Here is a 23611-nt window from a genome sequence, read left to right on the forward strand (position 1 = left end):
CATCCCCAGTAGCAGGTGTGCAGGAGGTGCTGATAGATGTTTCTCTCTCTTTGATGTTTCTAACTCTCTATCCCTCTCCCTTCCTCTCTGTAAGAAATCAATAAAATATATTTTAAAAAAAAAGAAAATGCTAAGTGAAATGATTTTAATCAGAAAAAAAAATGTTTTATCCTTCAGTTAGTTAAGATTGTTCTGTAGTCTTAAATTTTAAGTGAATTATTAGCACTTAACCATTATCTTCCTTCTGCAGAATTAATTGGATATTATTGCACAGGGAAGCAAGAGGCGCTTACAAATAATGAACTATTATGGTAGAATCGGCCATTAACGTGCTGTGTTTTTTCTGTAGGCAAGTTAACCGACGTCCATGGCAATGCCCTTCAGTACGACAAGGAAGTGAAGCACATGAACTCCGCCGGGGTCCTGGCCTCGCTGAGGAACCATGACTACTACGCCAGCCGCGTTCCCGAATCTGTTAAAAACGCACTGGTCCCCTAAGGCACGTCTGGTGGCCTTAGCTAGGGGGACAGCTGCAGGAGGAGAGGGAGGAGAGAGGACTACGTTCCCGAAGTCTCAGCCTTAGATGAGGATGTCCTTGAAGTTGATCCTGACACTGAGGAAATGCTGACACTCGCGGACTTGGGCAGTCGGTCCAGCCTGCAGGTCAATCAGCCTCCCGTTGGGATGAATTTCAAGACACCACGTGCAGCCATTGGAATCTGTCTGCTGTGCTGCAATATTATCAATAAACCACAGACAACCTAAAAACATGCCCTCATTCTTTAAGGGAACATTTCATGTACTTAGCTAGGAGGAGGACTTGCTTCTCAAAGTCATACAGTTTAAGACGAATGGGGTGTAATCAGAGCTCCCCCTTGACTTGATTCTGCATTGATCAGTGATCTGTTTTTAGGTACTTAGGAGTAGAAAATAGATTTTAAGAACTTGGTGATTAATTCATCCACCAGACCAATTTTAACATCTGGAGACTCTGTAAAGTCTGTCTGTCACATTTCTGTTCCTCCTTTTATTGGGAGAAGTAAAAGAAAAGTTTAGTTCCAATTGACGATCCTTGTCAGTTGTTTAATCAACATTCCTATTGTATAAGCCAGATTTTTTTAGGCCACAGAAGCACAAGTTGTTACCTGAATCTCATTCTTGTTTTCACAGTAATTTTTAAAAATTTCCAGTTATGAACATACTGAAATGTTATTATGTATGTTGATGAAACAGATTTATGGAAAAATGGCTTCTTTATAATAAATTATTTCATTCTAGCTAGTCTCTGTCCAGTGCTTTTATTATTTTTTATTTAAATTACAGTTGACAATTTTATATTAGTTTCAGGTGTACAACATAGTGACATTTATAAAACTTAGAAAATGATCAACCCTGTAAGCCTAGTGCCCATCTAACTGCTTTTAAATAAATTGTTCTGTTATTAGATTAAGCAAGTGGCTGAAATTAATCATTCCCAACCCCAACTGCATCTCAGAATCAACCTAGGAAGCTTTGCAAAAGTGGTCACAGGCTCCATCCAGCAATTTTGATTCTGAATAGTTTAAGATTACTCCAGGGATTCACTCGGCATTGAAGTTCAGAACTCCCTCCATAAGATAGTATCATTTTACGGAGAGCATCTGTAATCGAGCCTGAAGAGGACTTGGCTTTGACATCTTTGGTTACTCCCTCCTGCAATTTTCTTCTCTTCATCCTGATATTTTTCCTCCCTTTTCTACCAATTCCTTCTCAATTTCCTTTCTCAGTTTTTCTTTATCTTCCCTTAAATATCAATATTCCCACTAAAATCAGGAATTAGACAAAAATGTTCTTGTTCAACATTATCATTCCTCTTATTCAACATTATACTGAATCCCTAGACAAAAAAAAAAAAAAGATGACATATAAGAGATATAAATATGGGAAAGAGCCCAGCCAGTGTGGCTCAGTGGTTGAGCACCTATGAACCATGCCCGGGTTTTGGACTTGGTCCCCAGTAGGAGGTATGCAGGAGGCAGCTGATCAATGATTCTCTCTCATCATTGATGTTTCCATCTCTCGCTCTCCCTTTCTGAAATCAATTTAAAAATTTTTTTTAAATATGTTTTTATTGAATCGGAGAGAAAGGGAGTGGGAGAGAAACATCAATGATGAGAGAGAATCATTGATTGGCTGCCTCCTGCATGTGCCCTACTGGGGATCGAGCCCACAACCAGGCATATGCCCTTGACTGGAATCGAACCCAGGACCCTTCAGTCCACAGGCGGACGCTTTACCCACTGAGCCAACCCAGCTAGGGCTAAAAATATATTTTTAAAAATGTATTGGATAGAAGGAAAAAAATGATCTATCCAGAAAATCCAACCTAACTAGAACTCTTGGAGCTAATTAATAAAAGCATCCAACAAGATCACTATCACTAGGACTCTAACTGCTATATCTTGCTTTCCTGAAAGCAGGTTTCTATTTGTGTACCACAGCTCGGAACTAATTTTTTTTTTTTTGGCATGCTTTTTACAAGTCATTTTTTATTTATGACATCCATTTTCTTGATTCCATTCTCTCAAAAATCAACCATGATAGATGACTTGGATGCACTGAGTGATAGAGATGGAAAGAAATGATCTCAAAAGTTAAAATTTAGCAATGATATTTAAAATGAGAAAATTAGTTCTGTTAAATCCTGTACGGATCAAGACAAGGGTAAATGAATACATGCGATGTCTTACATTAGATAACTGGAGAATGGGGAACTCTGGGGACTTGTTGTTTACAATCTTGACGTGAGTCGACACTTTACTGTAGCTGTAAAGAGCTACTGTGGTGCATTAATGGCCTTGTAATGGGCAACATTAAGAGCGTGCTTCTGCCAGCACTCAGCCCTCATCACACCACACCCGGAACATTTTGCTTAGCTCTGAGTATCACATTTTAAAAGGCACATTGACTAACAGGAGTGTATCCGGAAAAGGGCAGCTGGAATAGATTAAAACTATCATTTGAAGGAGTGTTGAATGGACTGGAGACATCTGACCTAGGGAGCAAGAGCATGGGAGACAGGACAGCCTTTGACATATGAGAGTGTCAGGTGGGGGGGCCCCAGACTGGAGAGCCCGAGAGGAAAGTGGACAGAGGTACGGAAAAGCATTCCTAGGTGCATAGTAATACGTGTTTAGAAACAGCGGGTCTTGTCTTGGGCAGCATTAAGTTCCTCAGTACATTCTAGAACAGCAGTTCTCAACCTGTGGGTCTCGACCCCTTTGGGGGTCAAACGACCCTTTCACAGGGGTCGCCTAAGACCATCAGAAAACACATCTATAATTACATATTGTTTTTGTGATTAATCACTATGCTTTAATTATGTTCAATTTGTAACCATGAAAATACATCCTCCATATCAGTATCTAACTGGCACCATACATAATTATTACCATATTATTGACTATATTCCCTATTCTGTTTAATCCCCATGACTACTTTGTAACTATCATTCTGATCCTGTACTTCTTAACCCTTTCACTTTTTTCACCCAGTCCAGTAAATCCTTTCTTTATAACTATTACTTTCAAGTACAAAAAGAACTATTGAAAATACATTCCCCTTTTGAACAAAAAATGGAGGAAACATGAGATAAGTTCCTGCATCCACAGTGTCACCACAGCTGTGAGCTTGGTGTGTGCGCCCAGGACTTGTTCTGTGCTTACATACACACAGTGGGTACTGGTTGCCTGTCACTACTTGAGCCAGCTCAGCAGAGACAGGGTTGAATCATATCTGAGCATTTATTCCAATAACGCCAGCAGCATGGGAAAGCAGCAGGTCATCCACAGAAATCTTCCCTGCAGTCCCCCGTAAGCCAGCTGCATGTATAGGATAGGACAAAGATTGTTATAGAAGACCAGAGAAAAACTGGTAGCAACACTTAGAGAAATGGAGTTACACAGCTTTATTACACCGGCGGACTCAGAGGAGGTTGCCTCTCAAATTCTGAACCAACCAATATGGTGGAAACCCCTTTTTTATCCCCTTTTGGTGTCTTTGACCCCCAAATATGGAATGGGACTTCCGGACCTTTCACGGGCTTTGCAAAAAGCCCCAGGTGTTGGGGGTCTTGAGACCATTCCTAAGGGCCTGTCCTGGCGCCAGGCCCTGATAACCCCCCTCTGGGGCTGTGTCATGGTTTATGGCCTCTGTGAAAGGTGAGCATTCAGGTAATAGGTCTTGCAAGACCAGTTTGTGGAGAAAAGGGCAATGACTTAATTATAGGTTATTAAGAATGTACACAGGGCTTGCTGGCACAGATTCAGATTGCTAGCCGCCCCCTCCCCCCCCCAAAAAAAAATATCAGGGTTACATTGGAATCAGCCTTTTAGCCTTATCAAGATTACATGGGGGAGTAGGGATTACAGGCATGGAGAGGTAGGCAATGCTGGGGTGGGACTCCATCTTTCTATGATAATAGGCAGTTCTTGAATGAGAATGGACCACATTCCAAGGTTGACTCCCAGGTCCAAGGGTGACTCCTAGGTTCAAGGGGACTCCCTGGTCCCAGGATCGGACAACCCCCAGCCAGGTTAGAATGCCCTTTTTAAAAAAAATATATTTTTATTGATTTCAGAGAGGAAGGGAGAGGGAGAGAGACAGAAACATCAATGATGAGAGAGAATCATCGATCGGCTGCCTCCTGCACGCCCCACACTGGGGACTGAGCCCACAACCCAGGCATGTGCCCTGACCAGGAATCGAACTGTGACCTCCTGGTTCACAGGTCAACGCTCAGCCACCCCGCCAAACCAGCCCGGCAAAGAATGCCCTTTCTTTAACCAGCACAAGGCAATCATGGCAACAGAGCATGATTAATATTTCCCGTAACCACAGCTAGTCCTCAATGTTCTATTTTTTTGTTCCTAACACTCAGGACAACAAACAACACCATTTGTTTATTTCGCGTTGTACTTCAGGTGAACTTGGCCTCGCCACCTGCGTTCCGTGCTTTACGAAGTGTCGTAAGCGCCGTGGCTGCAGCGTCTTTCCCATGGCAACCAGGAAGGCCACGTAGGCCCTGGGGTCCCTAGATGCGGGGGGCGGGGCGGGGGGAGGGGAGGGGACGGGTTGCTGGACTCAGAGGGCGCGCGGCAATGACGTCAGCAGCGCGCGCCAAGCCCCGGCGGCCACGGCGCAGGGGGCGGGGCGAGAGCTGCGGCTGCGTCAGGCGTGCGGCGCACACCTTGCGGCTTCTCCCTTTCGGCGCGTCCGTCCCGGGTGGACTCGGCAGCCAGGCCGGCGCAGGAACAGGTGCACCCGCAGACCCACGGCGATGGCGACGCTGTGTCTGACCGTGAATTCGGGGGACCCTCCTCTGGGTAAGGGCCCGCGGCCCGGGCCGGGGCGGGTTGCATCAGCCGGGGAGGGTGCGGGGCGGGAAGGTCGCCGCGCCTGGCTGCGCCGTGGGGATCCCAGTCCCGGAGGCCAGGCCTCCCCCCCCGCCCCCAACAAACACCCCTGAACTCGGAGTCGGCTCCGCGCCCCTCGCCTCTGTCCCCCGGCGGGTGCATCTGCTCCTGACGCCAGTTTTCTGGGGGCGCGGAGGGAGGCGCGGGGCGAGCCGGGACAGCGGGGCTCAGCCCGGGACCTGCCCTCAGCCGGAGGGACCGCTTCCGGCCGCCTCCCCTCCCCTCCCTGTTGGAAGTGGTTTTCCCTGGAGAACCGAGAGCTGCTCGTAGGGATAACATTTCAGAACTTCAAACCCCATTATCCCCCCCTCCTTTTTTTAGACTTTTCCCCCCGTGAGTCTCTGTCCTCTCTCCTTTCCTCGCTTCCTCCAGAAAAGCTCCTCAGTCCATCGGCTTTGGCTTTTCTTGCCTCTGCGTTGGGTGCAAAGGGACCGAGGCAGACGGTCACAGCGGCATTTACAGTTTCCACGGAGGCTGCCTTTGTTTCTCATTGGAGGCGCCGGGGTCATGGCCCGAGCACCCCAGCGCACGGCGTGGGCTGGCGGGGCTGCTTGGCTTGGCGCCCTGCGGACGGAGGGAATGCCAGGAGCTGTCATCTTCCCGATGCGCCTTAGGCTCAGGGTGGAACTGCAGTTGTCAGCGTGGCCGAGGTTATTGTGGCGAGCGAGCTTATAATTTCTGCTTTTTTTTTTTTTAATTATCACTTTGGGAAAAGTTGCACGAAATAATTTAGCTTATTGACCTCGTATTTGTGTGTGTATATATATATAACGACTTCAAAGAGGGAGGGAGAGATGGAAGCATCAGTGATCAGCTGCCTCCTGCACATCCCCTATTGGGGATCGAGCCCGCATATGTCCTTGACCAGAATCGAACCCGGGACCCTGCAGTCCGCAGGCCGATGTTCTGTCCACTGATCCAAACCAGCTAGGGCTGACCTCGTATGTGTTAATGCCTATAGATAGTATAGATCCGTGGTCGGCAAACTGCGGCTCTTTGGCCCCTTGAGTGTGGCTCTTCCTAAGCCTTAGGAGTACCCTAATTAAGTTAATAACAGTGTACCTACCTATATAGTTTAAGTTTAAAAAATTTGGCTCTCAAAAGAAATTTTAATTGTTGTACTGTTGATATTTGGCTCTGTTGACTAATGAGTTTGCCGACCACTGGTATAGACACATGGGCACTTTGCTAATGTTTGAGAAGCCCAGATCTGTTTAAAAACCTTATAATAATAAAAGGGTAGTATGCTAATTAGACCGGAAGTCCTTCCGGACAACCTTCCGGATGAAGCCTGGGTCCCAGGTGCCTGCCAGTGGTCCAAGGGAAGCCCAGGTCCTGGGTACTGTGGGAAGGAAGGCCTACTCTTGCACGAATTTTATGCATTAGGCCTCTAGTATATACATATATTTTTATTGATTTCAGAGAGGAAGGGAGAGGGAGAGAGAGATAGAAACATCAACGATGAGAGAGAATCATTGATCGGCTGCCTCCTGCATATCTCCCACTGGGGATCGAGCCCGCAACCCTGGCATATGCCCTGACCCGGGATCTAACCGGGACCTCCTGCTTCCTCCACGCTCAACCATTGAGTCACGCCGGCTGGGCCAGATCTTTGGATGCAGTTGGCCACAAGGGGCTAACGAAGTATGCCTTACATTTTCACCTTTGGTGGTGGTCTGAGTGTAACTGTAACAAAAACCACAGTTGAGAAGCCATTTTAAACATTCCTTGTAAAGATGCTATTGTTTTAGCCTATTGGTTCCAGTAATGATGGGCTAACCCAGCCGTGGGCAAACTACGGACCGGCCCGGATCCGGCCCATTTGAAATGAATAAAACTAAAAAAAAAAAAAGACCGTACCCTTTTATGTAATGATATTTACTTTGAACTTATATTAGTTCACACAAACACTCCATCCATGCTTTTGTTCCGGCCCTCCGGTCCAGTTTAAGAACCCATTGTGGCCCTCGAGTCAAAAAGTTTGCCCACCCCTGGGCTAACCTCACACAAATCAGTGGGCTCTGAAAGGAATGGGTTTGATTCCCGAGCTGAAAAGCACTGGGCAGTGTGGTCTCACGGTTGAGAACAAAGACATTGGTTCCTGGGGACCCCAGTCCAATCCTGGCCGCCACTTGCTAGTGGTGGGAGCATGGCAAGTCCCTTGTTTGGCTTCGCCCACAGTTTCCAAGAGGAAGGAGGAATGCTATTTTTCACATGGGGTTGGTTGCCAGAATGAAGGGACAAAGGATTAATGAATCCATTTAGTAAACTTTCATATGTGTGGAGAGGCAAAGGACACCGTGTTTCCGTGTTTTAGATTTTGGATTCTGGACGGCCTGAGACCTGCATTCACATACCAACAGCCACCTATTTAGTCAAGGACTTTGGGCTAGGACTCCTGCAAGCCTCAGTTTGCTCTCCTGTAAAATGGAGATAAAGGTGTCTATCTCTTAAGGTTGCTGCAAAGATTAAAAATTTTAAAGTCTATAAAACATGTAGCACAGTGGCTACTGCATAGTAATCACTCAAATACTGTTAACAATAGCTTTTCTATAAAGCACTATTCCAATTTTTTCTTGCCTCCTGAAGGAGGGAAAGATTAATTGCTAAGTCCCTAACTCAGTGATGGCGAACCTATGACACACGTGTCAGAGGTGACACGCGAACTCATTTTTTTGGTTGATTTTTCTTTGTTAAATGGCATTTAAATATATAAAATAAATATCAAAAATATAAGTCTTTGTTTTGCTATGGTTGCAAATATCAAAAAATTTCTATATGTGACACGGCACCAGAGTTAAGTTAGGGTTTTTCAAAATGCTGACACGCTGAGCTCAAAAGGTTCGCCATCATTGCCCTAACTGGAGGCTGAGCATCTTCGAAAGCAGTTGGACTGTGCCAGGGAGTGGTTGCTGATTTTTTTTTTCTTTCTCCAAAACCAGAAGACTAGTACTTTCTGTTCATAGACTCCTGGGAAAAAAGCTTACCCTTTGCGAGACTTAATGTTGGTGTGTTAAGTCATCCTTATTGCTTTATGATTCAGGTTTTAATAATTACAGCATTTATGTGGAGAAATCTTTTCATCTTGTTCTATTTAGGTGCTTTGCTGGCGGTAGAACATGTGAAAGACAACGTCAGCATTTTTGTGGAAGAAGGGAAAGAGAATATTCTTCGTGTGTCTGAGTAAGTGTTTTTATAGCTTTGTTTTCAGTACTCAGCAGCATTTAAAAAACATTCAGGATTGAATGTTGTAGGCTTGTGTTACTTGCTAATGGGTAGATAGTCCCTAGAAAGAAGAATGCTTTTCTTCATTCTAAAAGAACTCTGTTTAGAGACTTATATTTGTAATCTGTTTGAAAGAAAGTAAAAATATACAGAAAGATATGTATATATATATGGATTTTATTTTTTAAAAAAAAATCATTGTTGAAAGTATATATAAGGATTTTAAATTCAATTATAATTTACTGTGGTGGGAGATTGTAAGAATTTAAAGTCAGTGGTAATAAATAAATTTAGTAAGAATTATTTTATTGTCTCTTCTCATCTTTTTTTCTTTATGATTTTGGGTCTTTTAAAATACTTCTTAAAAAACAATTTTGATGGGGTTTGATCTTCTATCTTTACCTGAAAGTTGATAAAACTAGCTTCTCTAAGAAGATATCCTTGGCTTTGTTGCTTTGATTTATTTTAAACCAGTTATTCTCAATATTCCAATTATATTTTCCTATTTGCACCACTGAATAGACATATAGAAACTAATAGGAGGAGGTTGCATCATATAGATAGTCTACTCTGGAGTCAGTTGTTGGATTTAGCTGAACATTTCAGAACAAATTGGAATTTGATAGAAACAGTAAAGGACAAATCACATTTTTTTTGGGCTGTAGTAGAAAATACATGGTAAATAGGAGATTTCTATCTTTTTATTTCTTCATAAGTCTCACGAGTCTTACTAATTTGCTAGAACCAGTAATATTTTGCCTCATGCTTATGTCCTAGAAATGTGGTCTTCACGGACATAAATTCCATTCTTCGCTACTTGGCTAGAGTGGCAATGACAGCCCGGCTCTACGGCTCTAACCTGATGGAACATACTGAGGTACGGAATGAACATCTGGGTGTGATTGGTTTTGATTTATGCTTCTGCTTTTTTGAGAACTTCATTTTCTTGTTGGCTTATGTACTGTTATTCTGTTTAAGGATATTGACAGTCATAGACCAAGTTAAGGAATTCTGAGCCCATTTTTATTTTCAGAAAAAAAAACTTAGCTCCTAACTGGGAACTTTTAATCCCAAAGTTGGGTCATTGAATGCTTTCTTCCTCTTGCTAGATTCCTAGTATTCCGTAGCTGGACGTGAACATATTGATCATATTATGCAATCCCCTTACTTTACAGATGAGGAACAGGCCTAGAAAAGTTAAAGTTAAGAAGTTTCCCCAGGGGCACACACGTAGGTTGGACCCCATTTTCCTTTCTAAGTATATACCTTATTAATTACAGTAATGCCTTTTTTTTTCTGTTTGTATTCAGCTCTAACTTTTCTAATGCTTATAAAATCCAGAATACAAAGAATAGTTTCCAAGTGTTTACTTTTAAACCCTGCAAGTGGATGAGTCTGTTTCATCTGGCTACCACCTATTGGGTTGAATCAGTTGGTTATTTTTTCCTGCTGCCAGTTCTCCTATCTTTTTCTTTTTCTTCCCTGAAAGTGCCCCTTAATGTCCTGCAGAAAAAATAGCACAGAAAAATAACCACAAAATGTGTTTGTACACGCCAGTTTAGATCCCAGGCAATTAGAATTAAATCCACATAATGGTAAATTCTATCACTTAAAAGAAAGGCATGGTTCTGACTGAGGTTGTTTGTTTGTTTGCTTGTTTTTATTCAAATCTAAATTCCAGGATGGATTTCTTTTATGTTCACAGATTGATCACTGGTTGGAGTTTAGTGCCACAAAATTGTCTTCATGTAATTTGTTCCCTTCTGCCATCAATGAGCTCAACCATTGCCTGTCTCTGAGGACATACTTGGTTGGACACTCCTTGAGCTTAGCTGACTTATGTGTTTGGGCCACCCTGAAAGGTATCAGTAATTCGCCTTGAAGAATGTTGTGTTTTAATTATTTAACGTTTTGCTGGATAAGAAGTACATGTGCTTCTCTGTATTTGAATAAACATCCATTTATCTGTCTATTGGCAGATACTTAGGACTTACAAAGAAATGACCAGCCCAGCTGTTTTATCCCTGTCCAGGTACAGGGCTCCCTATCTGTGCCCCGGGGGTCATCTCTCACTGCCTCAGACCCCCTCTTGCCTTTGGAGTTGGCCTTGTTCCTGCTAAAGATGCCCTCATCCCATTGATGTTAGACCTCTCCTGTCTCAGCCATTACTTTGCTCCGGGCACTGTTGTCTAATCGCTCAGTAGGAGTGTGAGTGAGGGGGTGAGCTGGAGCTGACCTCTCCGAGGTCACGGCTTCCGTCTTCTGTGACTAGTTTGCAACAGGTAAGGATATGGGATTGAGGAACAGTACAGAGGGGACCTGAATTTTGTTAATTTACTTTCTGTAAAAACAAACCTGAAGGAAATATGCCATAGTATTTTATTCTTTAAATTTGGGTAATGTGGGGTTTTAAAAATATTTTCTATTCATTTTTGTGGCTTAAACTTTTCTCCAAATTGTTGTTACAATAACCAACATAAATTGAAGGCCTTTTCTAGTTAGACCTTTTCATCTCTAGGTTTGTCATGACATTTTTGTGTATATTGATTTTTGACTTAATGTTTATGAAAGATATCTTAAGGATATAACTCTGTGATGTTAAAGTTAAATTTCCTTCAGTACCTGTTTTTAATATATCTGAAGGAATGAGCTGCTGTTTGATCTTAATTTTTATTTTGATCTCTAGTTTACTTCCTTAAAGCTTTTCTTAATTATGAAATGTAGCAATGGCCTTACAGTGGATGTGAGGCAGTGGTGAGGACACAATGTACTATTTATTTCAGTGAATTGAATTAAAAAATTTTTCTATTAGGAAAGGTGTGGGCATGGGGAGGGGAAAGAGAGACAGACAGATTGCCTCCCTCATGCGCATGGACAGTACATGACCTTGACCAGAATAGAACCCATGACCCTTCATTCCATGGGCTGATGCTCTAATCACCAAGCAAAACTGGTCAGGGCCTGAAAAAGTATTTTTAATTAAATTCTGTGAATTCTGTAAAGTATATTAAAGTTTTAGAAAACATTTCAGCGTATATTCTGATTTCATTCATTATAGAATCACAGCTCTAAGCCATGTCCTTTCCTTAAATTAACCCCGACTAGAGCTTTGCTTTTGAAGTTGCAGACTTACTGAGTGATGTTAAAATTATGTTTGCTAACAGGAAATGTGGCCTGGCAGGAGCAGCTGCAGCAGAACAGAGCTCCGGTTCATGTAAAGCGCTGGTTTGGCTTTCTTGAAGCCCAGCAGGCCTTCCAGTCAGTGGGTACCAAGTGGAATGTTTCAGCCACCAAAGCTAAAGGGGTAAGCCTGGTTAAACTGTATAATGCTGACGTCTTTGTCTGTCAGAGACCCCACATCTGAAAAGAAAGTTCTCCCTAGTCATAGTTCATTTTCTTTTCCTGAATAAACAAGGTCGTCTTGGACGAATCTGCCATTGTAAGTCTTGGCTGGCCTCTGTAGCTGGTTAACTACGTACAGCCGCCACCTACATAATTCTAGGTCTAAACAATGATGGTCATCTAGTGTGTGTCCCTCAGGAATTGCAAACTCCAGATTACTTTTAGGTGTACCATCTTTTCTTCCTCCCAAATCTCCTCTTTAGTTTTTGAACCACTGACCATCGAGTGCTGGGCTTCTGTAGAGCCTTCATGTCATTTCGGGCGGGGGGCGGAGGGTATTTGTTGAATTAATATATTCCTAAACATTTAACCATATAACCTATTTTGTTGTTTGTTTTCAGGCCTCTCAGAAAAAGCCAGATGTTGGGAAGTTTGTTGAGCTCCCAGGTGCTGAGATGGGAAAGGTTACTGTCAGATTTCCTCCAGAGGCTAGTGGGTAAGAAAATAAAACTTAAAATTACAATAGTGGAAAATCTTTAGCTAGTTCTAAAATATTTTTAATATTAATAGGTTAATATAGAAGAAAATAAGATTTTAATTGTGGGAGTTAAAATTTTAATCCTTTTTAAATTATTGACAGTTATTGTATTAAATTTATAGTTTTAGTTTATTAATTCCAGGAGAGAAACAGTGTTTGTGCTTTACGCCAAACAGAATTATAATTATGATAGAAAAATCTCTTAAGTAGAAAGGCTTCAGTTTTACTTACATTTTGAGATTTTTAGGTTTTCATTTAATAAGGACTTACATTTGTGTCATTAGTAGAAGTGATGGTAGAATTATTTTCAGTTACTTTTTCCCCAAATAAAGGAGGGGGGGGTCCTAAAAATTATTAACAGGTTTCCCCACCCTTTTCTCTCTTGGCGCCCACAAACAATAATAAGAGGTTGCTAGCTCATTAGGAAAAAGACTTGTGGCTGCAGGTCAGTAGCCTGGGGCTGCTTCGGGCCGTGCCCAGCATACCCAAGACTGGGGAAGTCTTGGCTTTTGCACACCTGTCAGCCTCCTGGAGCACAGGAGACAGGCTTTATAACAGAGCCCTTCACGGATGTGAATATGATTCAGTGCCTCTTGTTAAAGCAGTAGCCACGGAGCTTAGCCGTTGGGAAGGTATTATACACATTTTTTAAATGACATGATTATTTTCTCCCAAAGAATTTTATTTAATTTCAGGTTTTGTATTGTGTAGCCAAATTCTTCCCCATCTGTGGCGAATGGAATGTGTAGACAATAGAAAGTGGCAGATACACAGCTTTTTAGCCATCCATTCCTTTTTTTAAATATATTTTACTGATTTTTTACAGAGAGGAAGGGAGAGGGATAGAGAGTTAGAAACATCGATGAGAGAAACATCGATCAGCTGCCTCCTGCACACTGGGGATGTGCCCGCAACCAAGGTACATGCCCTTGACCGGAATCGAACCTGGGACCCTTGAGTCCGCAGAACGACGCTCTATCCACTGAGCCAAACTGGTTAGGGCTAGCCATCCATTCTTGATAGTTCTTCACAAACTATTTCATAAGCGCCATTAACGGCAAAGCCAGTTTTAGCATTCCCCGTTTTCTGTCTGCTTTTCTAAGTTTGCTGATTTAGGTGGTGAAATAATGGGTGGGTAGAGGAGATGAAAGAGAAATAATGATTCTGGAAAATTGACAGACTAAATCATTAAGTGATTGATTGGTCGACTGGGTGGAATCAGTCACCAATAATACCTGTCTTGCATGGTTTAATTCCCATGAGTCTACCCCGTTTTCTGCTTCTGTGTCCCTGGGGTGAGAGGTCATGGCTGTCCTGTTGGGTAGTGACTTCAGTGATTTGATAAAACCCACTTTCTTAGGAGTAGTTGTTTATAGCGATGCCATTTGAACAGTTGTCCTTTTTGAATCTTTATATTTTCTTTCACTTGGAGTAGTGAATTCCTCATTTGTTCTAAAGTATGTCAGTGTCAGAGCATGGTCTTATCTGAATACAGTTTTGGGATTTGGGAATATAAATCAATGTTTAGGTTTTCCTTTTTTTTATCATATTTTCTTATATTGCTGAAGAATAATAATTATTATTTTTTTAAAAATATATTTTATTGATTTTTTTACAGAGAGGAAGGGAGAGGGATAGAGAGTCAGAAACATCGATGAGAGAGAAACATTGATCAGCTGCCTCCTGCACACCCCCTACTGGGGATGTGCCCGCAACCCAGGTACATGCCCTTGACTGGTATCGAACCTGGGACCCTTCAGTCCGCAGGCTTAGGGCTAATTATTATTATTATTATTATTTAAATATATTTTATTGATTTTTTTACAGAGAGGAGGGGAGAGGGATAGAGAGTTAGAAACATCGATGAGAAACATCGATCAGCTACCTCTTGCACGCCCCCTACTGGGGATGTGCCCGCAACCAAGGTACATGCCCTTGACCGGAATTGAACCCGGAACCCTTGAGTCCGCAGGCTAATGCTGTATCTGCTGAGCCAAACCGGTTAGGGCAGGGCTAATTATTTTTTAATCACTTTCAGTCTTGCATGAAAGGCCAGAAGGCTTGACTCACCCTTTATTCTTATTCTTAGCTAACATGATATATAACTATTTTGTGCAAATGCTACCGAGCACTTTACATATAGTAATTTATTTAATCCTAATAAGCCTGTGAGAAAGGCACTGCTAGTATCTCCATTTTACAAAAGCTTTCCGAAGCTGGTTCATACGATGGTTAGTAACTTGCCGGCTCAAACCAGCACTGTCTGGCTCTAGAGTCCGTATGACTTAAAATTATATGCCTGTGTCACATGTGGCAGGAGCCCAATCCAGCATCGGTACTAACACAGCATGAGTCGTATTTTCTTCAGCTGTTCTAATACAGGTTGTCTCTTGGGAATGAATGTTTTACAGTCCTGTTAGCTTTCTTGAGGTTTGAATTATTAGAACTGCACACATTATTTCAGAGTCAGAAATATCTTTAAGTTTAAGATAATGGTTTGATTTTATCACTTCTAAATTAATCCCTGTGTGTAATGCCTAACATATTAACTGCCAGATAGCAGGTAGTCAGTGATTATTAATCTTTTTTTCCTTAACAACGGGGGGTAACATGTTATGGGTTTAATGCTTTCAGTATTTCTGTTTGTTTCTTGAAATGCAGTTCTCTATTTTTAATGAACTTTTTATTTTAGAATATTTCTAAATTTACAGAATGTTGCAAAAAAAGTACAAAAAGTTCCCATACACCCTGCCCCAAGTTTTCGCCTAATGTTAATGTCTTACATCACTATGGTACCTTTGCCACAACTAATGAGCTAGTATTGATACATTATTATCATCTAAACTCCATATCTTTTTTTAATTTTATCAGTTTTTTCCTAATGTTCTTTTTCTGTTCTAGAATGTCATCTGGGACCGCTTACAGCCCTTTATTTTATGCAGAAAGTTTTGAATAACCCTAAATGCATTGCATCGTACTTGTCTACCATTAACCTGTGCATATAAACTCTTAAAATGGAATCACTGATCTAGAATGTTATATGAATTTCTAAAAAGGGTTGATTTTAAAAATGGTATAGGGACATTCAGGGTGCTGTATTTTTTTCTTCCTTGTTGATATTAACTACGATCAGAGGTGTGTGTGACATTAGGTGACCATAGAACAGTGTGACTGCAGCTATCTTTATCAATTGAAACTAGTAAAAAGTAGTGAGAGCCGATTAACCTTCCATGCTTCATGCCCTGTTTGCTGGAAGATAGATTATGTTTTTAACAGCAACAGTGTAGGCATTTCTTTTCACCCGGTTCATTGATAGAGGAGGGTGTTGATGTTTGTACCATTATCAACATTGCCTCTGATTCATTTTGTATCTTATAATTGTCAGCTGCCCTTAGGAGCAGTAGTGTTTGCATAGACTGTGGTTTACAGAGTGAGACCTTAGTACTGGACGAAAGTCCTTAGTGATGAAAGTCCTTTTGTAAATAACTTGGTGAGATTTTGCATATGAGATTATTTCTTAAGATAAGTGTGGTAGTCTGTCTGTCTTCCTGCCAGGGTCACATTTTCTATCCCAGTACTTTCCAACTAGAAGCAGTTTTGTTTAGTTCTCATCTCCTCAGAAAGGTTAAGTGTAACTCTTCAGTCAAGACGTGTTAATGAGTGTTTCTGTGAAATGTTTTTGTTTTAGTTACTTACACATTGGGCATGCCAAAGCTGCTCTTCTCAACCAGCACTACCAGGTTAACTTTAAAGGGAAACTGATCATGAGATTCGATGACACAAATCCTGAAAAAGAAAAGGAAGATTTTGAGAAGGTAATTAAAGGTGTAGTGATAACCCTTTGTCAGAAAAGTTATTTCAAATTAGATGGTGACCTGATACCTTCATGGTATGTGAGTTAAATAGAAACTTCATTCATGACACTAAATTAAGTTTGTTCTCATAGACGCTTTTTTCCTTCATCTGTGTATTCTGTGTCTCAGACCTAAGCCAATAAATACTGAGCTCCCATTCCAAAACCTTCAATTTATTTGTTCTTCCTCGATTGTTGTAGAATTTCCCTAAATACCTATTCTCATAAATATGTTTTTTAAATTAATGGGTAACTAGAGGCAGGTTTCCTTTCTGTCATATAGTTTTAAGTTTATGGCTGAAACACACACCGACTACGTATTGGGGAATGGGAAGGTCTCCTCGCCTCTCCTATCATCTTTACTCAGAAGCACTGCAAGGTGTGCAGAGCGGGCAAGTCATTGTCAGAACGGCCAATAGTAACCAGCTTTTCCAGAGTAAATGGAAAGCTCCCTCAGGAGGCCACTTTCTCAGCCGACCATTCAGAAGCTAGTAGAGCGAGTCTCTCTCTTTTTCTTTTCCGACCGAATACAACTTGCACAACCATTTCCAGGCTAAATAAGGCTGACGGTGTGTTATTACATTTTGCCCAAATACAGTGTCAAGGAATGAAAATGGACAAGGAAATGTGCGAGATAAACTGATGGTGACTTGGGGTTCCTGTTGCAGGTTATCCTAGAAGACGTTGCCATGTTGCATATCGAACCAGACCAGTTCACTTACACCTCGGACCATTTTGAAACGATAATGAAATACGCCGAGAAGCTAATTCAGGAAGGGAAGGCGTATGTGGATGATACTCCTGCTGAGCGGATGAAAGCCGAACGAGAGCAGAGGACAGAATCCAAACACAGAAACAACTGTAAGGCACAGTCAGCGTTTGATGTTTTATTGATGTTCTTGTGCTTTGCGCCTTGAGTAGAACGTGGTTTCTTTTCTGTGAAAGACGCTGGTTTAAACACATTTGCGAACATGATTCATATATTAGTTCATCTCTCACCAATCTTTTTTCTTTCTCTGTCATCTTTCTCTTGTTATTTTGGGAGCCTCACAATTGCGCGTTAGGTACGCGTGCCCTTTGCATCTCACGTACTACGTACAGCCTTGTGCACTTCATTCTATTGGAGTGATTCCTTCTGTGGCATTTCTATATTTTCCTCAGTTGAAATGCTTAGCCTTTGTAGTGTTTGGTGATAATATTATTCATGCTTTAAACCTTCCTTTCAGCATGTGGGTAAATGTGAACATAACCTATAATCTTGGTGTTGCCCTAAATCTTTGAAATAGCACTTGACAAAAATGCACATCTTTCTTATTACTTGTCCTTGGGCTTCGGAATTGGCCTATATTCATTCTATAATTATGTTGCCGGAACTTCCACACTATTATAGTTAAATCTTGAATGTCACATTTGGGAAGTAAAGTCAAATAGTTATAGAGGTCTTTTGTCAAATAGTTACAGAAGTCTTTTTTCTTTTTAAGTTACCAACTGGACTTTTAGACCTAACTTGATCCTTTGGGAGCAGGTCATGTGTCCACCATATTTCAGTAGTTTCCACAGAGAATCATTTTTTAACGGGTCTTTTTATCCAAAAGGTTTTGATATTCTGACACAGGTAAGACCATAGTCACTTGGGATGTAGCATTCTTTTTCTAGGATTAAACTTGTATCGCTATCTGTTTTCTATCCTCTCATTTTCTCGGATCCAAGGGTGTCCTTCTTCCCACTGGAATGACAGAGGGGCTTTCAGGGAGCCCCCAGATTCAGGCTCTCAGCCCGAGCCTGTTCTCCAGATGGGCCGCATGGACCGGGCCAGACCGGGCTGTCCCTGGGCAAAGGAACAGGGTGCTTCCACTTCAAAGGCACGGGGTTAATTGGAGGGGGGCCGGCCCGTTGGGTCATGATGGAAAATGGGAAATGCGGAGGAGAGAAACCCCCAGGCCTCATGCTTCTTGTCTTAGCCTTCATCAGTGCTACACGTAGAATGTATTGACTTTTTCTAAAAGTTGTTTATAGAGGGCATTTTCTAAGTGTCTTTTGAAACTTCTGCATTAAAAATAAACCAGTGCATTTACTCTTGGCACCAGATATTGGAACTATTATCGTACTTTTAAACTGCTGATAATATAAAACCAGAGCATGAACACTTATATAAAATTACAGGACTCTTAAATTTGAATTCAACTCAATTAGTAATATGCCAGATCAACTAATATAACTCTCATTTTGTAGCTGTTGAGAAGAATCTGCAGATGTGGGAAGAAATGAAAAAAGGGAGCCCGTTTGGTCAGTCCTGTTGTTTGCGAGCAAAAATTGACATGAACAGTAACAATGGGTGCATGAGGGACCCGACACTGTACCGCTGCAAAATTCAGCCTCACCCGAGGACTGGAAATCGATACAAGTAAGGTGATCGCCTGCCAGGCCCTGCTCCGATGCTCCCTGTGAACTCGGAGTCGGTACAGGATGGAATAGTGATGACTCCTGGTCTTTGCTCATCGTGGATGAACTGGGCCTGTGTACAGCAGGCAGCCTGTCGGGCGAACACTTACCAGTTAAGGCTCCACATCATTTCTAAGATGCCTTGTATCTGTAGAAGTCCCTGAGGCTGCCTGCAGTTGCTTTGTAATGTGTTGATTAGATACACTGTGGTATCTATTTTTTATTTATCTTTAGATGAAGATACTTGTCTTAGTTTAAACTTTGATTCTGCTAGGCATAAATTCATTCATGAATGTGACAGAACTGAAAATTTACAGAAATAGGAACAGTAAAAGAAAGTATGTGTTTTTAGTTTCTATTTAGTTTCTTGTGTGGGTTTTCAGGTTAATAGAATTTTTTCTTTAAAAGGTTCCTCCATTAGATTACTTCATAAAGTAATCATAGAATATGTTTTCTTATACTTTGAAGAAGCCTATTGCATACTCATACTGACTTTTAACTTGAAGAGATTGGTAAATATAATGATTATCTGGTTGGCTAGTGTGACTTTAAGTAAACTTGGGCGGTGTTGATGTGTGGCTCCTTGTTTCACTAAGCACATGTTTTGGATACTTTTGGAAAACTGAATTTGCATCCACATTTTCAGTATCAAATAATTACGAAGCCTAATGCAGGAGCAGTAATACGTTTTTTAAAATTCAAATTAAAACTGCTTATGTGCTGTGTACATTTTTTTAGGCAGAAATTTCTTTTAGGTGTATTCAATCTTAAATGGAATTTTAATTTACCTAATTTTTTTTCCTCTTATCTCTTCTTGAATGCAGTTATTACAAAAGTAGTTTACTTGAGTGTGAGATTAATAAGATTGAAAAGCTAAATTCCCCTCCAAATGATTGTATCTTGCTTCCTACCATGATGTGCATTGGTCATTACAGAAATATGGTTGTATAGTTGGCTGTGCCAATACCTGATTGTCTTTTAAATTGCAAATTTGCTTTTTTGTTTGAATATTGAGTAGGTAACCAATTCATTATTCTCAAAACCTGATAATGTTTTGATATACTTTGATTATTAATAGTCATAAAACATGTTGGGTTTTAAGAACTTCCTAACTTGTAAAGACTATGTTTTAAATTAGTATTGCTGCTTATAATGCCTAATCTAAGATAGAAAGGCTAAAATGCTTCTTGTTGATGTGTTAAATATTCCGTTTTTCCCTAGTGTTTATCCAACATACGATTTTGCCTGCCCTATAGTGGACAGCATTGAAGGAGTTACACATGCCCTGAGAACAACAGAATACCATGACCGAGATGAGCAGTTTTATTGGATTATTGAAGCGTTAGGCATAAGAAAACCGTACATTTGGGAATATAGTCGGCTAAATCTCAACAACACAGTGCTGTCCAAGAGAAAACTCACGTGGTTTGTAGACGAAGGACTGGTGGATGGATGGTATGTTTACTGTTGAATGGAGGGGAGCAAGGGCATGGTAGCTCAGTGACTTTTTAACTGCTGTGAGGCTGGGAGGACGATGGGAGGAGGTGGAATGCTAGGCCTGTGGGGTTTCTGTCCTTGTTTTTATTTGCTCTGGTGTATCAGGTCCCCCTTCTCCTTTGTTTCAATGCTGCAAACATAGAGCACATTGTGGGCCATGGTGCGTGGGAATGACAAGCACATGGGGGTACATCCCCTGCACATGGGAGTACATCTTCAGCGTTTCATAGCAAAGTACTTGAGAGTCTGGCCCTGGTCATATGTACAGCAGGGACCTTGAATGTTTGTGAAGTAAAAAGCACCTACTGTTTAATGCCCGGGTTTTCCATATCTGAAGGTGTCACCCTGTGTCTTTCTTCAAATATGCTTGTACTGTTTCCAGTAGCTGACTGGTGAGCAGCTTTCCTCTTCCATGCACTCGGGCTCTGGGTTGTGATCTACCCAATTATTACAACCATCTCTCAGTCCAAATATTTAACAAGCTGAATATAATATTACTCGTTAAGGTATTTTGTACTCTGCATCTACACATTAAAAAATCTAATTAATGCTGAAAAATGTCCGTTTCCCAGGGATGACCCCAGATTTCCCACGGTTCGTGGTGTGCTGAGAAGAGGGATGACAGTTGAAGGACTGAAGCAGTTTATTGCTGCTCAGGTGAGTGATGGTTTCTTTCCCAGATTGTCTGCTGGAATTTTCAAGTGTCTCTTAATACCTCCTTGGTCTTTATTATTTCTGTTCTTTCTATTCCTTGTTTGTGCCTTATAATGCAAGGGCAAATGTTTTTTTAAAAAGAGTATGTTTAGTACTGTTTATACTCTGAGAATGGGAAACTGAGAATGTCCTACACTCCTAAGCTGGGGTTGGACAAAAGCAGCTGGAGTATTTTTACCCAGTGCAGTATGTGACTGTTGACTCTACCTATTGAAGGAACCAAATTAGCTTGTACATAATAAGTTTATATTCCAGCGGAAATAAACTTGCAAGCAAATACTGGGCTTACTTTTTCTAACATGCACAGCTACAGTTAAAGGAATGTTTTCATTACTTCTTGTCTTTTAAGTCATTTTATTACTGTTTTTCCAGGGTTCCTCGCGTTCAGTTGTGAACATGGAATGGGACAAAATTTGGGCATTTAACAAAAAGGTAAATGTTCTGACTCTTACGCCCTTTTTCTCATGTCTAACTCCTACCTGTAGAGTTCATTAGCGTGCTCATGGGAGAGGCAGTTTTGTGAAGAATGTTATCATTGTTGCAGACTTACAGGAAAATGGAATATTTTCCCTTTTTAAACATATAGAGAGCGTTAAGCCTATTAACTGTACCAAATGAGTAACAGTGATTCAAGCAAGCAAACTTGGAGTGATGGGGAACAGTAACGGCTTTTCCTTAAATCGTTTGTGAACACTCTGCATTCATTTTTCTGCTTTCAAGCTGCGAACTCTCTGTAAGAAGGTATTAATGCTTTTATTCGCCTTACTTAGCACAAAGCTTCTAGCATATCTTATACCCTGAGCTGTTGTACAGCTTTGAAGCACAATCACATTTATGTAAGACTTGTTTATACAAACCCATTGAAAATGCACTATTCCTAGTTTTTAAAAACATGGCAAAGGGAAGATTTGACCATTCCACCGTTCCCTTGTGAACTGAGAGAACACAGTTTTAAAGTTACAGATTCCGTTGAGTTGTATTAACTATGATTCCTGTGTCTTACTGAATCTAGCTTTTTAAAAAGCGTTTCTTAAATGAACTCAAATGAGGAATACTGCATATCGACACTTAATAATACTAATTGGAAGCAGATGCTTGGACACTATAATAAGGCAAATCATTGAAGTGCCGTGTTTCAGACTGTGGTTTCTGTGATTGTGTTCCGTAAACTCTTTCGTGTTGCTGCTTGATTTGCTGATGCCTGGCCTCAAGAAGTAGCTGCTTGTCTCGCATGTGTCTTGAATTTATTTTATTTAGTCTTTTGTGTTTAGTCAGTTTTTTGATCCATAAAGGAGTGATTAATTGGTTCTTTCTGTTGCTGCAGTTACTAATAATAAAGTAGAATTTATAGGCAAAGTTAACATTGATGAACTTTTTATTAATAGTCCAAATTTTAAAGGTTTCAGTTTTAATAAAGTTACAGATGTATACTTTGTTCGAATGTACGAAATGCATTTCACTATAGTCATATAGTTTGTATATTCCTCTGTCTTCCTTCCATTTTCTGTCCCTGGACAAATCACTTTCAGCTCCTTCAGTAACTCTTTTGGTATTTATTGCCCGTTTCTCTAAATGATGTGTGTTGCTACTTCTTGACTTTGTAGTTCTGGGCCTCATCAGTTGACTTCCCACCATGGAAGATGAGGTCTCTTTCTTTTTCTCATAACTTGTTGGTTTTCCTGTAGCTGATTGTTTTGGTCGTTGTGTGTCCTTGGCCCCTTAATTTGTTGAGTGTTCTAATTGTGTCTCAGACTCCGCATACATTGTCTAACTTCCCTACCAGAGTGTTTGCATGTCCAGGTATCCCTTCAGCTGCAAGTTCCACCTGAGACATCTCTGCCCCAGCCTCGGTGCTGCTGGGCCTGATCTCTACCCCCATCAGGCTTCCTCCTCTCCCTGCAGGTCCCTTTGCTTTCTTTCGCTGGTGGATCGTCTGCTTCGTGGATCTTCCTTCTCTTTGTATTACCTCTTGCTTGCCTCAGGAGCTCCCTGAGAAGGGGGCCTGGGATGGAGGTGTTTGAGACCTTGTCTGTGGCCTGTGTGTTCACTTTGAGATTTCATGATGTGCCATGGTTTGGGTCTGTTTTCATCCATATCCATGGGAAGAACATAGGGCTTCCAGGCTGTAAACTCATTCCTTTAGTTTTGGGAATTCGTTCTTTCCTTCCTTCTTCTTCTTTTTTTTTCCTCTAGAAAGTTTTCTTTTCTCTGGAACTCTTCTTGAGCAAAAGCTGGGCCTCCGGGACCGGTCCTCTGATTCTATTTTCTATCTTTCCATTTGGCTCTACTTTCTGGTAGATCTATTCAACCACCCTTCTGCTGAGTTGTTCATTTATGTTCTCATAGTACCAAGATTTCTCTTCTCTGAATTTTCAAAATAACTTCCCCTTCCTACTTCATGGTATAATATTTATTATTTATTTTTATTGATTTACATTTTTATTGATTTTAGGGAGGAGGAGAGGGGAGAGGACAGAGAGAAACATCCATGATGAGGAGAGAATCATTGCCTCATGCACGCCCCCTATTGGGATTGAGCCCGCAACA

The 23611-nt window shown here is 41.2% G+C and overlaps 2 protein-coding genes across 2 annotated transcripts in view; both read left to right on the plus strand.

Moving 5' to 3' along the window:
• LOC102420759 (3'(2'),5'-bisphosphate nucleotidase 1-like) overlaps positions 1-1277 on the plus strand; it is a gene marked incomplete at its 5' end in the record, with an annotated part of 11171 nt that extends 9894 nt beyond the window's left edge. The window contains one exon of the mRNA XM_014450301.1: positions 350-1277. Coding sequence (XP_014305787.1) covers positions 350-498 — 149 coding nt within the window. The remainder of the gene's footprint in view (positions 1-349) is intronic.
• A 3909-nt stretch (positions 1278-5186) lies between these two features.
• On the plus strand, positions 5187-21574 carry LOC102421067 (bifunctional glutamate/proline--tRNA ligase-like). The gene is made up of 12 exons (XM_006108257.3): positions 5187-5363; positions 8552-8636; positions 9456-9555; positions 10384-10540; positions 11843-11982; positions 12422-12516; positions 16247-16373; positions 17080-17272; positions 18644-18815; positions 20075-20308; positions 20923-21007; positions 21437-21574. Exons 1-12 carry the CDS (start codon positions 5318-5320, stop codon positions 21557-21559), a joined length of 1557 nt encoding a protein of 518 aa, XP_006108319.1. The 5' UTR covers positions 5187-5317; the 3' UTR covers positions 21560-21574.
• The last annotated feature ends 2037 nt before the right edge of the window (positions 21575-23611 follow it).

This window comes from Myotis lucifugus, unplaced genomic scaffold (assembly GCF_000147115.1).
Source record: "Myotis lucifugus unplaced genomic scaffold, Myoluc2.0 scaffold_1968, whole genome shotgun sequence".
Taxonomy (NCBI): Eukaryota; Metazoa; Chordata; class Mammalia; order Chiroptera; family Vespertilionidae; genus Myotis; species Myotis lucifugus.

Excerpts from the sequence above, each read along its gene's own strand:
- LOC102421067 (XM_006108257.3), top strand. The coding sequence starts at position 5,318 with ATGGCGACGCTGTGTCTGACCGTGAATTCGGGGGACCCTCCTCTGG. Across the intron at positions 10,541-11,842 it reads TGTTTGGGCCACCCTGAAAG|GAAATGTGGCCTGGCAGGAG; the intron begins GTATCAGTAATT and ends GTTTGCTAACAG. Across the intron at positions 11,983-12,421 it reads CAGCCACCAAAGCTAAAGGG|GCCTCTCAGAAAAAGCCAGA; the intron begins GTAAGCCTGGTT and ends GTTTGTTTTCAG.